Below are 15,862 nucleotides of genomic sequence, written 5' to 3' on the forward strand. Positions count from 1 at the left end.
GTAGATGTGTAAGCAGGAGCAGGTTACATATACCCTACAGCAAGGGTTCTCAACCTCTTTCTGAGGCTCCCCCACATGCTATAAAAACTCCATGGCCCGCCTGTGCCCCAACAACTTTTTTTCTCCATATCCAGTAGATTAAAAGCCAGTGTGGGGAACCCTAACACCAACATGGACTCTGGGGTACAGATGTGGGGGAACATATGAAAGACCACCTAAGCTTATATTCTACCATCTTAGGTTAAAAACTTCCCCAAGGAACAAATTCCTTTCCTTGTCCTTGGAGGGTATTGCTACCACCCATCAAGTGATTTAAACAAAAATTCAGGGGAGGGTCACTTGGAATCCTTATCCCTCCCCAGAATATCCCCTCAAGCCCCTTCACCCTTTTCCTGAGGAGACTTGAGAATATACCAACTAATTGCCTTAGCAATGCAAATACACATCAGACCCTTTATCTGTAGGACACTAAAAATCAATCAAGTTCTTAAAAGAAGAACTTTATTTAAAAAAAAAAGGAATCACATCTGCAAAATCAGGATGACAGGTAACTTTACAGGGTAATAAAAAAGATTTGAAACACAGAGGATTTCCCTCTGGGCTCAGCTTTACAATTACAAAACAGGAATGAAACTACCTCTTTAGCACAGGGAAATTCACAAGCCAAAACAAAAGATAAACTAATGAATTTCCTTTCCTTACTTACAATTTTTGTAATGTTAGACCATTCCACATATATTTTCAGGAGGTGTTGTACCTGTTTGGTCTCTCCCTCTGTCTGGAGAGGGAACAAACAAACAGAGCCACAAACAAATTCTCCCCCTCCCCTGCCCCAATTTGAAAGTATCTTTTTTTCTTTCTTTGTCCTTCTGGGCAGGTGCCAGCTAAGTGATTTGAGCTACTTACAGGTAAAGTGATGCAGTACAGCTGCCAAGGAAGGGTTTTATGCTATCCTTTTCTTTATATTTATGACAGCTGGCATTAGGGGTAGCAAGCCCTGGGGCTCCATGTCACAGGGGACCCCGTGAAGCTGAGTTGCCCAGGCTTTTGCTTCAGTCCCGGGCCCCAGTGAGTGTAATGCCAGCCCTGTTCTCCAGTTTATTTTGATGGACCCCCTGAAACCTACTCGTGGCCTCCCAGGGGCCCCAGATGTCTGGTTAAGAATCACTGCTCTCAAGATAACAGCTGCAAAAAGGGCAACTGACCTAAATGGTGGAACCCCCAAAAGTTGGGAAGTGAAAAATGGAGATAGCCTTGGGGCTCGAGGGGGACACATGGGCAAATAGGTCATTTTGCATCATAGCCTGAGTCTGGAGAAGAGAGCCTTAAGATTTGGACAGGAAGAGGTCACCAGTAACTTTTGTGAAGGTAGTTTTAAGAGGAATGGATTTTATTATATGTTTCAGTGCTCAACCCTCTGCACCTCTTTACACTTTATTTTCATGCTTTATAACATCGACACATGGGATCCCTCTGTTGTTTGGTGCATGGGCACAAGCAGATATGTACATATATACACAGGGCTGCCAAGCTGTGTCATCTTGAATGAGGGAGTTAATACAGATATATGAATGCAGTCTTCAAATGTCTCATATAAACCACACTGCAAAATCCTTCTCAGGAGAGCTTTTGAAAAGAACACCAGCTTGGTGCACAAAGAAGGTGTCTCCCTCAACACAAGTGAGCCTCAGCAGGTGGGTGCTAGTGGAAAGGTGGGGTGTGTGAAGTCAGGGAATGGTGCATTAGGGTAATACAAACCCATTGTGAAGCCCTAGCCAGAGCAGACTGTACCTACTTCTGGTAGATACAGCAAGGTACAGGCTGAGATTTGCCAAGGAAGAAGTTGGACACCCAAACCCCACTGAATTTCAGTGGGAGCTGCTGGGTGCCTAACTCTCTTGGAGGACCCCAGCCTCTTTCTAACACATCGCTTAACGCTCCCACAGGTAGCCCCGCCACTGGGACCGCACTGCACTGAATGGTGCCTCGCGTGTCAGCGGCTCACCCGCCCTGGCTGAGAGGGGCAAAGGGCAGAGCAGGGGCTGGGATACAGCCCTGTCCTGGGGGCGGGGTTTAATGCCGGCTGCTCCGGGTTGTTGACGGAAGTGGCCTCCTGCGCTGCAGCGAGGCGGCTGCTGCCTGGACCAGACCTTGTCTCCGGCTCTGCGTTAGCAAAGCCCAGGTAAGGGGGGCGGGCGGCTGGGTTCGTGCCTCTTCGTGACGGGGGAGGGAGCAGAGGCTGGATCCCCGGTGCCTGCTCAGATAGAGAAGCGCCGGCCAGCAGCGTCACCCCGTCGCTCCCAACATCGAAGTTTTGTTGGTGTGACTAGCCACACAACTGCTCCGCCGGGTGTCTTTACTGCTGGCTGTAGTGTATTGAACAGCAGCCTAATTTGTTGTCTGGGATCTAATCTCAGGTGTCAATTTGCCGGTGTTGTCCCTCTCTGATTTGGTAGCATGTTGTTGCCCAGCACGATGCAAAATGTCCCATCCCTTTCCTTTCTCGTGGGAGTATGCAGTTTTTATTCAGATTTCAGTGTGCACCACCAAATTTAACACACACAAAAATATGGCTAATGGGCCAATGACCAAAAAATATCTCCTAATTCTTAATCCACACACACAGTCCCCCATTCAGTCTTTCTCCTCAGAGGAACCCTTGAAGAAAAGATGTGATCTCTGGTTATTTAGTTAGTTAATAAAACCTGCAAAGGGAGGGTGGGGAGAGGGATTGTGTTCTCCTGAGTGTTATCATAGCAACTAGCACAGAGCAGGAGAGTACTCTCTTGATACTGTTGCAAATTAATTAAGTGTCCCTGAAGGTCAACAGATCCAGACTTGGTGTGTATGTGAAGTGGGGAAGTCAATTCCAGAGCTAAGCACTAGGGCTATCGATTAATTGAAGTTAACTCACTCGATTAACTCAAAATATTAGTTGTGATAAAAAATTAATCACAATTAATTGCACTGTTAAACAATAGAATCCCAGTTGAAATGTATTAAATATTTTGGATATTTTTCTACATTTTCATATATATTGTATTCTGTGTTGTAATTGAAATTAAAGTGTATATTTTTTTTTATTACAAATATTTGCATTGTAAAGATGATAAAAGAAATAGTATTTTTCAATTCACCTCATACAAGTACTGTAGTGCAATCTCTTTGTCATGAAAGTGCAATTTAGAAATGTAGATTTTTTTGTTATATAACTGCACTCAAAAACAAAACAATGTAAAACTTCAGAGCCTACAAGTCCACTCGGTCCTACTTCTTGTTCAGCCAATCGCTAAGACAAACAAGTTTATTTACAGTTACAGGAGATAATGCTGCCCTCTTCTTATTTACAGTGTCACCAGAAAGTGAGAACAGGCATTTGCATGGCACTTGTGTAGCTGGCATTGCAAGGTATTTATGTGCCAGATATGCTAAACATTCGTATGCCTCTTCTGTGCGTCGGCCACCATTCCAGAGGACATGCTTCCATGCTGATGACGCTAGTTTAAAAAATTATGCATTAATTAAATTTGTGACTGAACTTCTTGGGGGAGAATTGTATGTCCCCTGCTCAGTTTTACCCGCATTCTGCGATATATTTCATTTTATAGCAGTTTTGCATGATAACCACAACATTGTTAATTTTAAGAACACTTTCACTGCAGATTTCACAAAATGCAAAGAAGGTACCAATGTGAGATTTCTAAAGATAGCTACACAACTTGACCCAAGGTTTAAGAATCTGAAGTACCTTCCAAAATTTTAGAGGAACAAAGTGTGGAGCAATGCTTTCAGACGTCTTAAAAGAGCAATGCACTGATGCAGAAATTACAGAATCCGAGCCACCAAAAAAGAAAATCAACCTTCTGCTGGTGGCATCTGACTCAGAAAATGAACATGCATCGGTCCACACTGCTTTGGATTGTTATCTAGCAGAACCTGTCATCAGCATGAATGCATGTCCCCTGGAATGGTAGTTGAAGCATGAAGGGACATATGAATCTTTAGCACATCTGGCATGTAAATACCTTGCGACACTGGCTCCAACAGTGTCACTAGAATGTCTCTTCTCACTTTCAGGTGATGTAAACTAGAAGCCGGCAGCATTATCTCCTGCAAATGTAAACAAACGTGTTTGCCTGAGTGATTGGCTAAACAAGAAGTAGGACTGAGTGGACTTGTAGGCTCTGAAGTTTAATTTTTATTTTTAATCATTTTTAAAAATAATTCTACATTTATAAGTTCAACTTTCACAATAAAGAGATTGCATTACAGTTCTTGTATAAGGTGAAATGAAAAATACAATTTCTTTTGTTTTTTACAGTGCAAATACTTGTAATCAAAAATAAATATAAAGTGAGCACTGTATACTTTGTATTCTGTGTTGTAACTGAAATCAATATATTTGAAATTGTAGAAAACATACAGAAATCTTTAAATAAATGGTATTCTATTATTGTTTAACAGTGCGACTAATCGTTTGATTAATTTTTTTAATCACAGGATTAATCGCGGTTAATTTTTTTAATCACTTGACAGCCCTACTAAGGACCTTTACATTGAGAGTATCTTGCCCCAAGTTTCCTCCTGTTTGAAACAGGAACTCATATGCAATTGTACTGTGATGATTGCAATCACTGCAGAGAAAGTAATCGCTATGACCTGGATCCTGCAAACAGTTATACATGGGCTTAACTTTACACATGCGAGTTGTTCCATTGGCTTCAGTAGGATAATTTGCATGCATAAATTTAGATTTACCATGTGTAGTTTTGCAGGACTGAGGTGGCAGGTAACTAGGGCTCCATAAAGTTCTTTTGTAGGTCAACACCTACTCTAGGGATTGGCAACCTTTGTCACGCGGCCTGCCAAGGTAAGCACTCTGGCAGGCCGGGCCAGTTTGTTTACCTGCTGCACCCATAGATTCGGCCACAGGTTTGCCATCCCAGGCCAATGGGGGCTGCGGGAAGTGGCACGGGCCGAAGATTGTGCTGGCTGCTGCTTCCCACCACCCCCATTGGCCTGGAGCGATGAACTGCTGTCAGTGGGAGCCGCGATCAGCCAAACATGCAGCTGCATGCCAAAGGTTGCCAGTCCCTGACCTACACCTTATACTCCTCCTGAAAACAAATCGGAGGGCAAGGCAAGGGTAGAGAGCCCCAGTACAATATGCTGTCTACTAGAAGTGCTGCATAATTCTTTTCTTCCTCTCTTTTTGATGAAAAGCGGTATTTCTAGTAGTTTGAAGGAGTATCTTTCAATAACTCCTTGGTAAATTAGACAAGGGAGTATAAAATATCTTTCAATTTCTATCTTCCTTCTGTCACGTTACATTCACAGTCATACCTGTTGTGTCTCCATGGTGCTATGTACTTTACAATTTCAGTGTTATTTAATAAGATATTTATACATCATTGCCATGGTATAAACACCTCACAAATACCAGTGAATTAAAGCTTGCAACACTCCTGGAGGTGTGGAGTATTATTATCCCTAGGTGAGGAAATGGAGGCACAGATCAGCCCAAGATCCCACTGGAAGTGAATGGTACAGATAGGAACAGAATGTAGATTGCCTCATTGAGCAGCTTGTGTCCTAACTATAAAACCACTCTTCTTCCCTTTCACGCTGTCTATATGGGGTGATAGTCTGTCTGCCTTTTGTTTATTTTACTGTGGTACAGTTGTCTGCTAGCGAGCAGGTTCTATTTAGGCCCCTGTAAGCAATCTAGCCCATTGTAATGATCTATTTTGCCCAATGAGTTATATAATTTTTTTTCTAGTTATTTAAGTACTATTCAGACTTGGAAAGGGTTGTTTGCTGCACTGTTGTGGAGATTTAATGTTGCTGAAGCTAAAGAGCATTGTTATATCAGAACGTAATGTATGTTGATCGGGTTTTTGGATGAAACCCCCCTACTGCTTTGCATTGGAGGAAGTGTGTGCTGTCTTGCTTGAGATGGCACCTGAAGCTAGTGTCCATTTTTGCACATTCATATGTAAAGGTGACTGCCATAGTTTTCCCCTTTGGCCATCATTGGAGGAGTTTATTTGCATGTGTAGTATGTTGTGATAAAAGTTATAAAACACACATTAGTTAATTAAATTATTTAAGCAGTTACTCTACTAGGTTTCTCAGCATTCTTTGGATCTGTGTTCCTTAACTGAAGCACAAACCGGAGAATTATTAGAAATTTGAGTTTTATAAGCCAGCCTCTCTTTTAAAGCAAATAAGAAATCACAGAAAGCAAACTAAACGTGGTTAAATGATAGTGTTTACAACATCAAAATTGAACTCCATGTGGAACATTATGCTTTTCAAGAGATAATAAAGCAGATCAATTAATTCACAGTTTTAACATAATCTTGTTTCAAAGGCAAACTTCCCTAGTTTTAGACTAGTCTGGGCAGGTGATTTTTTATATCAATGTGGAACTATGCTTCTTTAAGCTTGATTTGAGATAAGGATCTATATTTATCTGCCAATGGAGTTATTGGACTACTGATATCATTTCAACTAAACCATTCTAAGTGGAATTTAAAAAATTTAGAGAAGCTTCTTAATTACTAACAAATTGTTTTATCCAGGTGACACTCATGACAAGCTTTACCACTAACACACACACACAAAATTATCAAATATTAAACCCAAATATAATGTGCAAGTAATTATCTGGAAGCTTTTGTAATTTCTCTGGAATTTCACCAACACTGAAAGCTCTTGCCTTAGTTTAAACAACAGTTGAAATAGTGGTAAAACTTTCAGCTTGCAAGTCAATTCAAAGTTTTTTCCTCTTTTAAGAAGCTGTCAATTCTCTTGATCACAAAATCTGTATGATTTTTAGACTGAGCTCTCAGAAACACTCTGGGTTTCTCACAGCTAATTTTTGCTGTAGGGAAGCACAGTTTCCTGTTGTAAATAGTACCAAGCTTAGCCAGAGTAATGAGTTTCTCCAGCATCAATGCTTTCTATTGAGTTAGTGATTCAGTATAACTAAACTAAACTAAATGTGTAAGTGAAATACAAGTGCACATTATACATTTTAGTCATCCAGAGGGTTTTAGCTCAGGTATTCACCCACAAAAGCTCATGCTTGAAAACGACTGTTAGTCTATAAGGTGCCACAGGATTCTTTGCTGCTTTCTGAGAAGCACTTAGTCTAGCCATAACCAAGTCATAGTTGGGTAAACAATACATTGTTTTTATAAAAGTGATTTTGCTGGTTTTTAGTTAGAACTGCAGTGAAGTTCTCTAGCTCAGCTTCTCAGTTGCATTTCTCTGGGCTAATAAAGTTCATTCGGATGATTCATTGTCGGGATTATGACAGTTATGGTCTTATTCTTTTTCCAGCTTTCACAGTGATCTTCCTAAATTGGACTTTAAAAGGCAGAGTTAATAGAAAGCTAAAATCTTGTCTATCATGAGCAGATACAAAGCAAGAGGGCACTTTAGGTAGCCAATGACAGTCCAGCTTAAAGTGTCTCTCAGCCAGATGTTTTGGCTTTGGGGAGCAGACCAGCAGATTGAACAAAATGGCATTTCCCGCCCCACACTTTCTGCTGGGCAATGCTGCCTGGTTCTCTTCTTGGCAAAGACTTGAAATTTCCACCCAGGATATGGGTTGTGTCCCTTCTTTTCATCCAGCGAGAGAAAGAGGTGTCACCATTATGGCTTCTTGTAACTTTGTCTAGAAAACTGCAGTTTCGTTATTCAAACCACCTTGCACTATACCGATTTGTGTAATAGTAATTTGATAATAAGGAGGTACATGGAAGCAATTAGGTCATTATGTTTTGCCCCCAATTTCTTTTTGTAATGATTCTAAGGCCATGTCTACATCTAAAATTTTGCAGCGCTGGTTGTTACAGCTGTATTAGTACAGCTGTATAGGGCCAGCGCTGCAGAGTGGCCACACTTACAGCAACCAGCGCTGCGAGTGGTGTTAGATGTGGCCACACTGCAGCGCTGTTGGGCGGCTTCAAGGGAGGTTCGGGGAACGCGAGAGCAAACCGCGGCGAAGCTGGTCTCCTTTCCCGGTTTGCTCTCGCGTTCCCCGAACCCCCGAACAAGCAGGTCTCCTTCCCTGCGGTTTGCTGGGTGGTTCGGGGAACGCGAGAGCAAACCCGGGAAAGGAGACCAGCTTCGCCGCGGTTTGCTCTCGCGTTCCCCGAACAAGCAGGTCTCCTTCCCTGCGGTTTGCTGGGTGGTTCCGGGAACGCGAGAGCAAACCGCGGCGAAGCTGGTCTCCTTCCCCGGCTTGCTCTCGCGTTCCCCGAACCCCGAGCAAGCAGGTCTCCTTCCCTGCGGTTTGCTGGGTGGTTCGGGGAACGTGAGAGCAAACCCGGGAAAGGAGACCAGCTTCGCCGCGGTTTGCTCTCGCGTTCCCCGAACAAGCAGGTCTCCTTCCCTGCGGTTTGCAGGGTGGTTCCGGGAACGCGAGAGCAAACCGCGGCGAAGCTGGTCTCCTTCCCCGGTTTGCTCTCGCGTTCCCGGAACCACCCAGCAAACCTCAGGGAAGGAGACCTGCTTGCTCGGGGTTCGGGGAACGCGAGAGCAAGCCGGGGAAGGAGACCAGCTTCGCCGCGGTTTGCTCTCGCGTTCCCGGAACCACCCAGCAAACCGCAGGGAAGGAGACCTGCTTGTTCGGGGTTCGGGGAACGCGAGAGCAAGCCGGGGAAGGAGACCAGCTTGATTACCAGAGGCTTCCTCAGGTATGCTGGGATACCTGCTTATTCCACGGAGGTCAAGAAAAGCGCTGGTAAGCGTCTATACTTGATTACCAGCGCTGGATCACCAGCGCTGGATCCTCTACACCCGAGACAAAACGGGAGTACGGCCAGCGCTGCAAAAAGGGAGTTGCAGCGCTGGTGGTGCCCTGCAGATGTGTACACCTCCTAAGTTGCAGCGCTGTAACTCCCTCACCAGCGCTGCAACTTTCTGATGTAGACAAGCCCTAACACTGCTCATCTCCAGGGAGGCTCATTTCCCTTGAATCACCTTTTCTTGCTCTCACTGGGTTGATCTGCAGCTGATGCAAGCAGTTTCCCCAAAACGGAACAGATTTTGCCGGTCAGGAATTTAGTTGCAGGGGAAGAAGCTGTAACCACTAGAGTTGCAGATTGGCCTCTATCATGTGACATGATATTAAGCTTTGTGTCACTGGTCCAAGTCATATGACTCAGACTAGGAAATGAAATTTGAGTCTCCTAGCAGCACTCTTGCATGTTACAGTGCTGATGGGAAAATGATGGGGAAACATCAAAATTATCTTATTTTTTCAATTCAAAATTTTGATTGAAAACTTGTAGAAAAGTTGAAATCTGAAAAAAAATGATTAGCAATAGGGTCACACTCTTTTCCAAGAAATCATGAAATATCTCTCTTGTTTTCTAGCTCCAAACTTTCAGGACCAGATTTTCAAACTAGGTCTCCATTTTGGCAGGCACAGTTTTCCACTTGCAATTAATTGTTCTCACAGCTTTCCTGGCAATGCATTGTGGATACAAAAGAGAAAGTCTGCATTAAAAATCAGGCCCTCCCTATGCCTTTGATCCTACCTGAACTGTGTGCGGAAGGTTTTATGTTTTGGTTATCTTGGGTGTTACTTTTTACAATCTCACTTTCAGATAGATGTGAGTTCTGACTTGGTGGTGTCCCCTTAATAAGCACTCAAGGTGAAACTCCACACTGTGCAAAGGGCCAGCACAAAGATTACAAACCACTTAAATGCCACTTAAACCTTATTATGAGGGCTGAAGTGTAACTATTATTAAGCAGAACATAGGCCTTCCGCTGCCCTTCTGCATTGGTGGGAATTTCAACTGTAGAAAAGAAATGATATTTTAGTCCCAATGAGCTTTCATGAAGGTTCAGCTTGGATGGGCCAAACAGAATATTAGTGTTAAATTTGAGGTTTCCTAAATTAATCACGTTGTGCATTTGAACTCAACAGTAATGTAAGTTTATGCAACATAAAGCTTATTTACACATGAATATTATGCTTCAGCTCTCAGTATATGTCAGGGGCCAGCTTTCCAATGGTATAATATGCTGTACAAGTAAGACAAAAGACAGTGGTTTCAGCCCTGATTCTAGAGAAATATGAGATTTAACACTTCAGACAAAAAAATCATGTACAACTTTCAAAAGATAATGCATATTCATGTGTCAAAATAAGTTGTGTTGTTTGTTTTAAATTTCACATAGCATTCTGTTTTTTCTGTAGTGTCTGCAGGTTGTTTATTTCTAACACCTAAAACCTAGTAAACCTCTGTCTGGTAATTTTTACAGATTTCTTTTTCTCTTTATAGATATATATTAAATAAAATGAAGCCGGCTACAGGACATTATTTGATTCTGGGTTGTTTTTGTCTAGCTTTCTATTCTGGGTGTACTTCATATAAATTCCTGGAAAGGTAAGTTATCAGTTGGAAAAGTTTCTAATATCTTACCAAATTAGTTTATTTGTTTTTAAAGCAGAACTTAAACTTCTGGAATATGGTTGGGTTTTTATCAATGGGAAATTTTTGTTTCATCTTGTGCTATTTTTGATGCACTATATTTTTGTCTCTGCATAGTTAGCATAATGATACTGTATGAATGAAGTTGCTTTTTTATGCCTAAGAAAAAATTGTTAATATGGCAGAAAGAAGAAGGGAGGAAACTTGTTTCAGTTAAAAACATTACACTTTTGCTTCATAATTAATATTAATCTTGTATTTGTTTTAGGCAGTGCCTATAAATAATAAACAGAAAACCTGCTCAATGTTGTGTCAATTTAGATAGCTAATGAAACTGACAAGTTTTTAAGCATGACCACTGTGACAAAGTGAAGTGTGTAATGAAAATGTTTATTAGGCCTAAGACAGACCCATTTTTTGCTGAGTTGGAGGTGATGGTAGATGTTCTTCTTTAAAAGCTATGTCATATTTCAGTTAGTAAAGGTCCTAGGTGCTTTTGGCTCACTAGCTAAGGGTATATCTACACTTAAAATGCTACAGCAATGCAGGGTACTCCATTGTATCACTTCAGTGAAGGCACTACCTACACTGACAGGAGAGATTCTCCCATCAGCATAGGTAATCCATCTTCCTGAGAGATAGTAGCTAGGTCCATGGAAGAATTCTTCCATGGACCTAGTGCTGGCTACACCAGGGAATAGGTCAGTAAAACTACATCTCTCAGTTGCAAATTTTTCACACCCCTGAGTTACTTAGCTTACCAATATCCATTTCTAGTGCAGACCAGGCCTAAGAGATGCATAGCTCAAAGTGGCAGGTAATGGCTCAGTTTTTTTGCAGTTATTCTAGAATTATCTGTTATGTGAATGGGTCACATTCAGAGAGGGAAGGTATTGTGTTAACAATGTTTGGTTTCTGATATTCTGGGAGAGACACTCAAATTCATGACATTTTCTCTGAGAAGTAGGTTGATAGTCCTCCACAATGGGAGCCATGTAGGTGCCAAGTGAGTTTAGTTATCACAGGGTTAGACAACAGGTGGGGTGTGTGTGTGTGTGTGTATGTTGTCATGCCTGGGCTTTAAGCACCTAAATCCGTTTGTGAATCTGGCCCTAAGTTAATAAAGTTTTTGAGTGTGTGTATAAGGGGTAATGTTTAGTTTTGGAATGATTGGTATAGTAGTGGAACTTCTACAATTTCAAGTCCAAAAAAAGAGAGTTTTGTTGTGTGGGGAGTTATTTTTTATTTAGAACTCACACAGCACAAAGACATCTTTCACTGTTGCAAAATATTAGAATATCCAACAATAACTGTGTAATATAGGGCCAGTTAATGATCTCAGTAGGAAAAATGTTGATAGTTATTATTGTGGCTATGCCTGATTTGTTCCACAGCCATTGAGTATAATGAATTAAAAACCACACATAAATCTGACTGTCTGTTTAGTTGGCTACATTTTATCTCTTAATAGTGCAAAACCACATGTGGACAGATTCAGAATTGAGGATAACTTCATGACAACTTAAAACCATAAATATGTTTTCCTGCTTCTCCCTGCTTGGGGAAAATTAACCTTCTCAAATAATTGTTTTATTTCCTTTTCTCTTTCACATTTGTTCTAGCAAAGGGCATATGACAAATTGGCAGTTCAAAAGAGGTTAGCAGCCATTTACTCTGTCAGTTCTGCAGGTCATTCTGTTGACTTGAGCCAACTGAGGTTTTGTAAGGTTTTAACATATGCTTTATTTAATAACTACTATTATGCATGACAGCCCTTTCCCCCCCTCCCCATTTCCACTCCGTTTCTCAACACATCTGCAGCTATCCGGTCTCCTTATTCCACTCTTTTCCTATCCCATCCCAAATTATTAACCTGGCTTTACTCGTCAATATGAATCTGTTGTGTAAGTGCATTGCCCTTACAGTTATGTCATTTTCACCACTCCTGTGTGATCATAGTGATTGTTTTAGAAGAACACTTAACTGTTTCAAGAATGCTGTCCACACCCTTTTCAAGTAACACAGACATGAAGAAAAATTAGGAGACTCCTGGCACCCTCTAAATGAGCTTTTTATTTTTATAAGAAAAAGTGTCCAAGTAAGTGCTCTTCTAAATCTAATAAACTTATTACTATTCTCTCTATATTAAATAGAAAATCTGTAGAGAGGTGAGCTGCCATCAGTGAAATTAGCAATAAGTAAAATATTAATAACAATCAAAACCCGCTATTTCTTTGTGCACTGCCTTATATAGCAAGTCACTACTCCTTGTTTGGGTTCCTTAGGCACAGCTGCAAAAAGAATAAATAATAATTGATTAAAATCAATGTGTGTTACACTACTTAGCAATGTGTCATTAGTTGGAAGAGTTTTGCTTTTTGAAATGCGTGCAGAAAATAAATGTTTCATCTCTTCCTCTCCAGTGAGCACCATCCTCACACTTGGAAAAAGCTGTTCCTTGTTCATCACTGGCCCGTGACCGTATGCAAGGTGAGCTTTATTTTGTTTTTGTTTTTTTTTAAATATATCATTGTAAATGGTACTGTGTAGATCATGCAGTATATGGCTGAAAATAAGATGAACCCAGTATTATAGTAAAATCCCTGAAATATTTAAACCTACTTGCATTTTGATACTCTCACTTCTCTGAGTATTAGTTAATATCTGTTGTTTGTCACATCTTTCAGTGGCTCGAGAGCAACAGTAAAGAACAAGTGGCGGGTGCCATATCCATAACAGTCTATAGCCCTAAGAGGTAGCATATAAGCCTTAATAATAAAACATACAATGAGCAATGGCTCCTCACAGTCTTAGGCTCATACAGCTATGTAAACCTAGTTCAGTTTAGTGGGCAGTTACTCACATGAGTGGTTTCACTGAAGTCAATGGACTAGTCATAAGAATAACTGTCTACCAATTTGATTAAGCGTCACAATATTGGCTCTATTGTTTTAGTGCTGTAGTTAAATATGGGTTAAAACTGAAAAAAATCAATATCTATCACTGATATGTCCAGGAATTCTGGCAGGAATTCTAGAACACAGAGTTTCCAGGTATGTTTGTAAAGTGCTTAGCAAATAAATGTACTTCCTTTCAGTCCCAATGACATTTAAATTCTGTTAAGTGGGTTTTTTTTTACCAAGGAAGGAGACACAACAGAGATCTGCTTTTTTGCTGCTGACTTCAAATTTAAGCTTAATTTTTTGGGGGTTCTCAATCAGATTGGCCGAGGCAATAATAAAGAGAAGCCTCAGCTAGGGCAAGTGTTACTGCTACACATCTGAAACGGCAATTCTGAGGCCACGTCCAGACTAGGAATTAAAATCGATTTTAGATACGCAACTTCAGCTACGAGAATAACGTAGCTGAAGTCGAATTTCTAAAATCGAGGTACTCACCAGTCTGGACGGCGCGGCATCGATGTCCGCGGCTCTCCGCGTCGATTCCGGAACTCCGTTCGGATTGATGGAGTTCCGGAATCGATGTAAGCGCGCTCGGGGATCGATACACCGCGTCCAGACTAGACGCGATATATCGATCCCCGAGCAATCGATTTTAACCCGCCGATGCCGCGGGTTAGTCTGGACGAGGGCTGAGAGAGACACGTTTATACCTGTAACTATAGCATTCAGGGGCACTCTCTCTTGTTTAAGGGCAGCCTTTTAGGCTTCTCAGCCCTGTTTCAGGAGTCAAATTAGGGAGAAAAGCAGCAACAGTAAAACATATACAGTGTTAAACTCTTCTGAGGGAGCAGGAGTTGGGCTCTACAGTATTATAAATTGGTGGGGCAGTGATGGTGGAGAACTTAGCCAATTTTTCAAACATGATAGCTGATTTTGGGTGTCCAATTTGAGGCATATTAGGTCTGATTTTCAGTGCTGTTGGGTGCATACAGTTCACAGTTACTTTAGGTGTACTTCTGCTTGTGTGCACTTTGAAAATTTGGCGACATTCAAAGCATTCAAACAGAGGCAACCCAAAATCAAGGGCCTTGCAAATCTTTGGTTAAATGAATGAGACATGCAGACTATCAAAGTAAAATATTTTATTACTGTGCATGCACCCTGGCTGCTGCTTTTAATTCTAGAACTCTGAATTTGGCTAAAAAGTCATATAACCCTGTGAGCTAAAATGGAGAAGCTGCAAGCAGGATAACTGAAGACTTGCAAGCTACCAAAAAGCAGGCTCTTTTAACAGTAATCCATAAAGTGTCTCATGTAGGGAGAGGAATCAAAATGGATATAAGTGTATCTAATGGACTAGAGAAACTCTGAAAGAATATAATTATTAGGTGACTTTTTGCACCATTTCACACCCTTGAGTGGTTACAAGAATCTTAACTTCAGTTCCACCTCCTATGCTTTCAAAACTTACAGATTTCTTCCTGTTAACATCAGGTAATATATGGAAGGTAGGGTTCCAGAATACAACTGTTGGTTCAAAAAAATATAGAGTCTTTTAAGCTGCAAAAAAATCTGTTTCTTAAGTGTCTTTCAAATGATTTACATATTAATTTCAAGAAGAAAATATCGCTAGCATTGTGCCTTCTTTTTTCTCTAAAGACTTTAAAAAAATGACTGGATACAGGAGATTGCAACACAGATTCTATCATTCATTTTTGTAAAGTGCTTTGATGATGGAATACTCCACGCAAATGATTATTATTTATAGGTTGTATTTCCTGAAGGGGTGCAGTGGGTGGGTGTGTCAGTCAGTCAGTCAGCTACTTTGCTTACATTCAGGGCTGTCTCCAGGAGGTTAAACTCTTGCTTGGCATGCAGATGACTTTCATCTTTATTCCTATCGGCTGTAGTTGTTTGTGTGTACAGAAAAGATTTTCAGAAAACTGCAAATCTTTCTTTAGTAAATTAAAATGAAATCTGCTTAATGATCACTATGAAATCCCTTGAGTAGAGTGTACATGCTAAAAACAGAGAGCATATGTACCTTAGCTGTTTATACATTTTAAGCTATTACTTTGTGTATGGTAACTTTTGAGTACATTTTTTCTCTGACTTGGTTAGATGGGACATTGTATGTTTAGGTTTTGTGTTAATAGATTAAGGCCAGAAGGGACCATTAGGGTCAACTAGTCTGACCTCCTGCATAACACAGGCTTTAGAATTTCACCTAGGGATTCCTACAGTGGAGAAAATTGTTCTTCCTCCTCCGTAAGTGAACATTATTGAGCCCAGTAACTTGTGGGTGAACTAGACCATCTCTTTTAGAAAGGCATCCTATCTCAATTTAATGACTCTGAGTGATGATGAATTTACCGCTTCCATTAATAAATTGTTCCGATGATTAATCAACCTCCCATAAATGTAGCATTTTGTGCAACGAATTTTTTTCTAATGTCAACTTCCCATTACTTAGCCTTTGAGTCACTTTGACGCTTTCACTGC

At 41.0% G+C, this 15,862-nt stretch overlaps 1 protein-coding gene across 1 annotated transcript in view; it reads left to right on the forward strand.

Annotated features, from left to right (window-relative positions):
* The first annotated feature begins 2,077 nt into the window (after nt 1-2,077).
* Nucleotides 2,078-15,862, forward strand: part of RNASET2 (ribonuclease T2) — a 43,909-nt gene continuing 30,124 nt past the window's right edge. Inside the window, exons 1-3 of the mRNA XM_050949185.1 lie at nt 2,078-2,182; nt 10,308-10,412; nt 12,881-12,947. Coding sequence (XP_050805142.1) covers nt 10,324-10,412; nt 12,881-12,947 — 156 coding nt within the window. The 5' untranslated portion in view covers nt 2,078-2,182; nt 10,308-10,323. The remainder of the gene's footprint in view (nt 2,183-10,307; nt 10,413-12,880; nt 12,948-15,862) is intronic.

Source organism: Gopherus flavomarginatus, chromosome 4 (genome assembly GCF_025201925.1).
Source record: "Gopherus flavomarginatus isolate rGopFla2 chromosome 4, rGopFla2.mat.asm, whole genome shotgun sequence".
NCBI lineage: Eukaryota > Metazoa > Chordata > Testudines > Testudinidae > Gopherus > Gopherus flavomarginatus.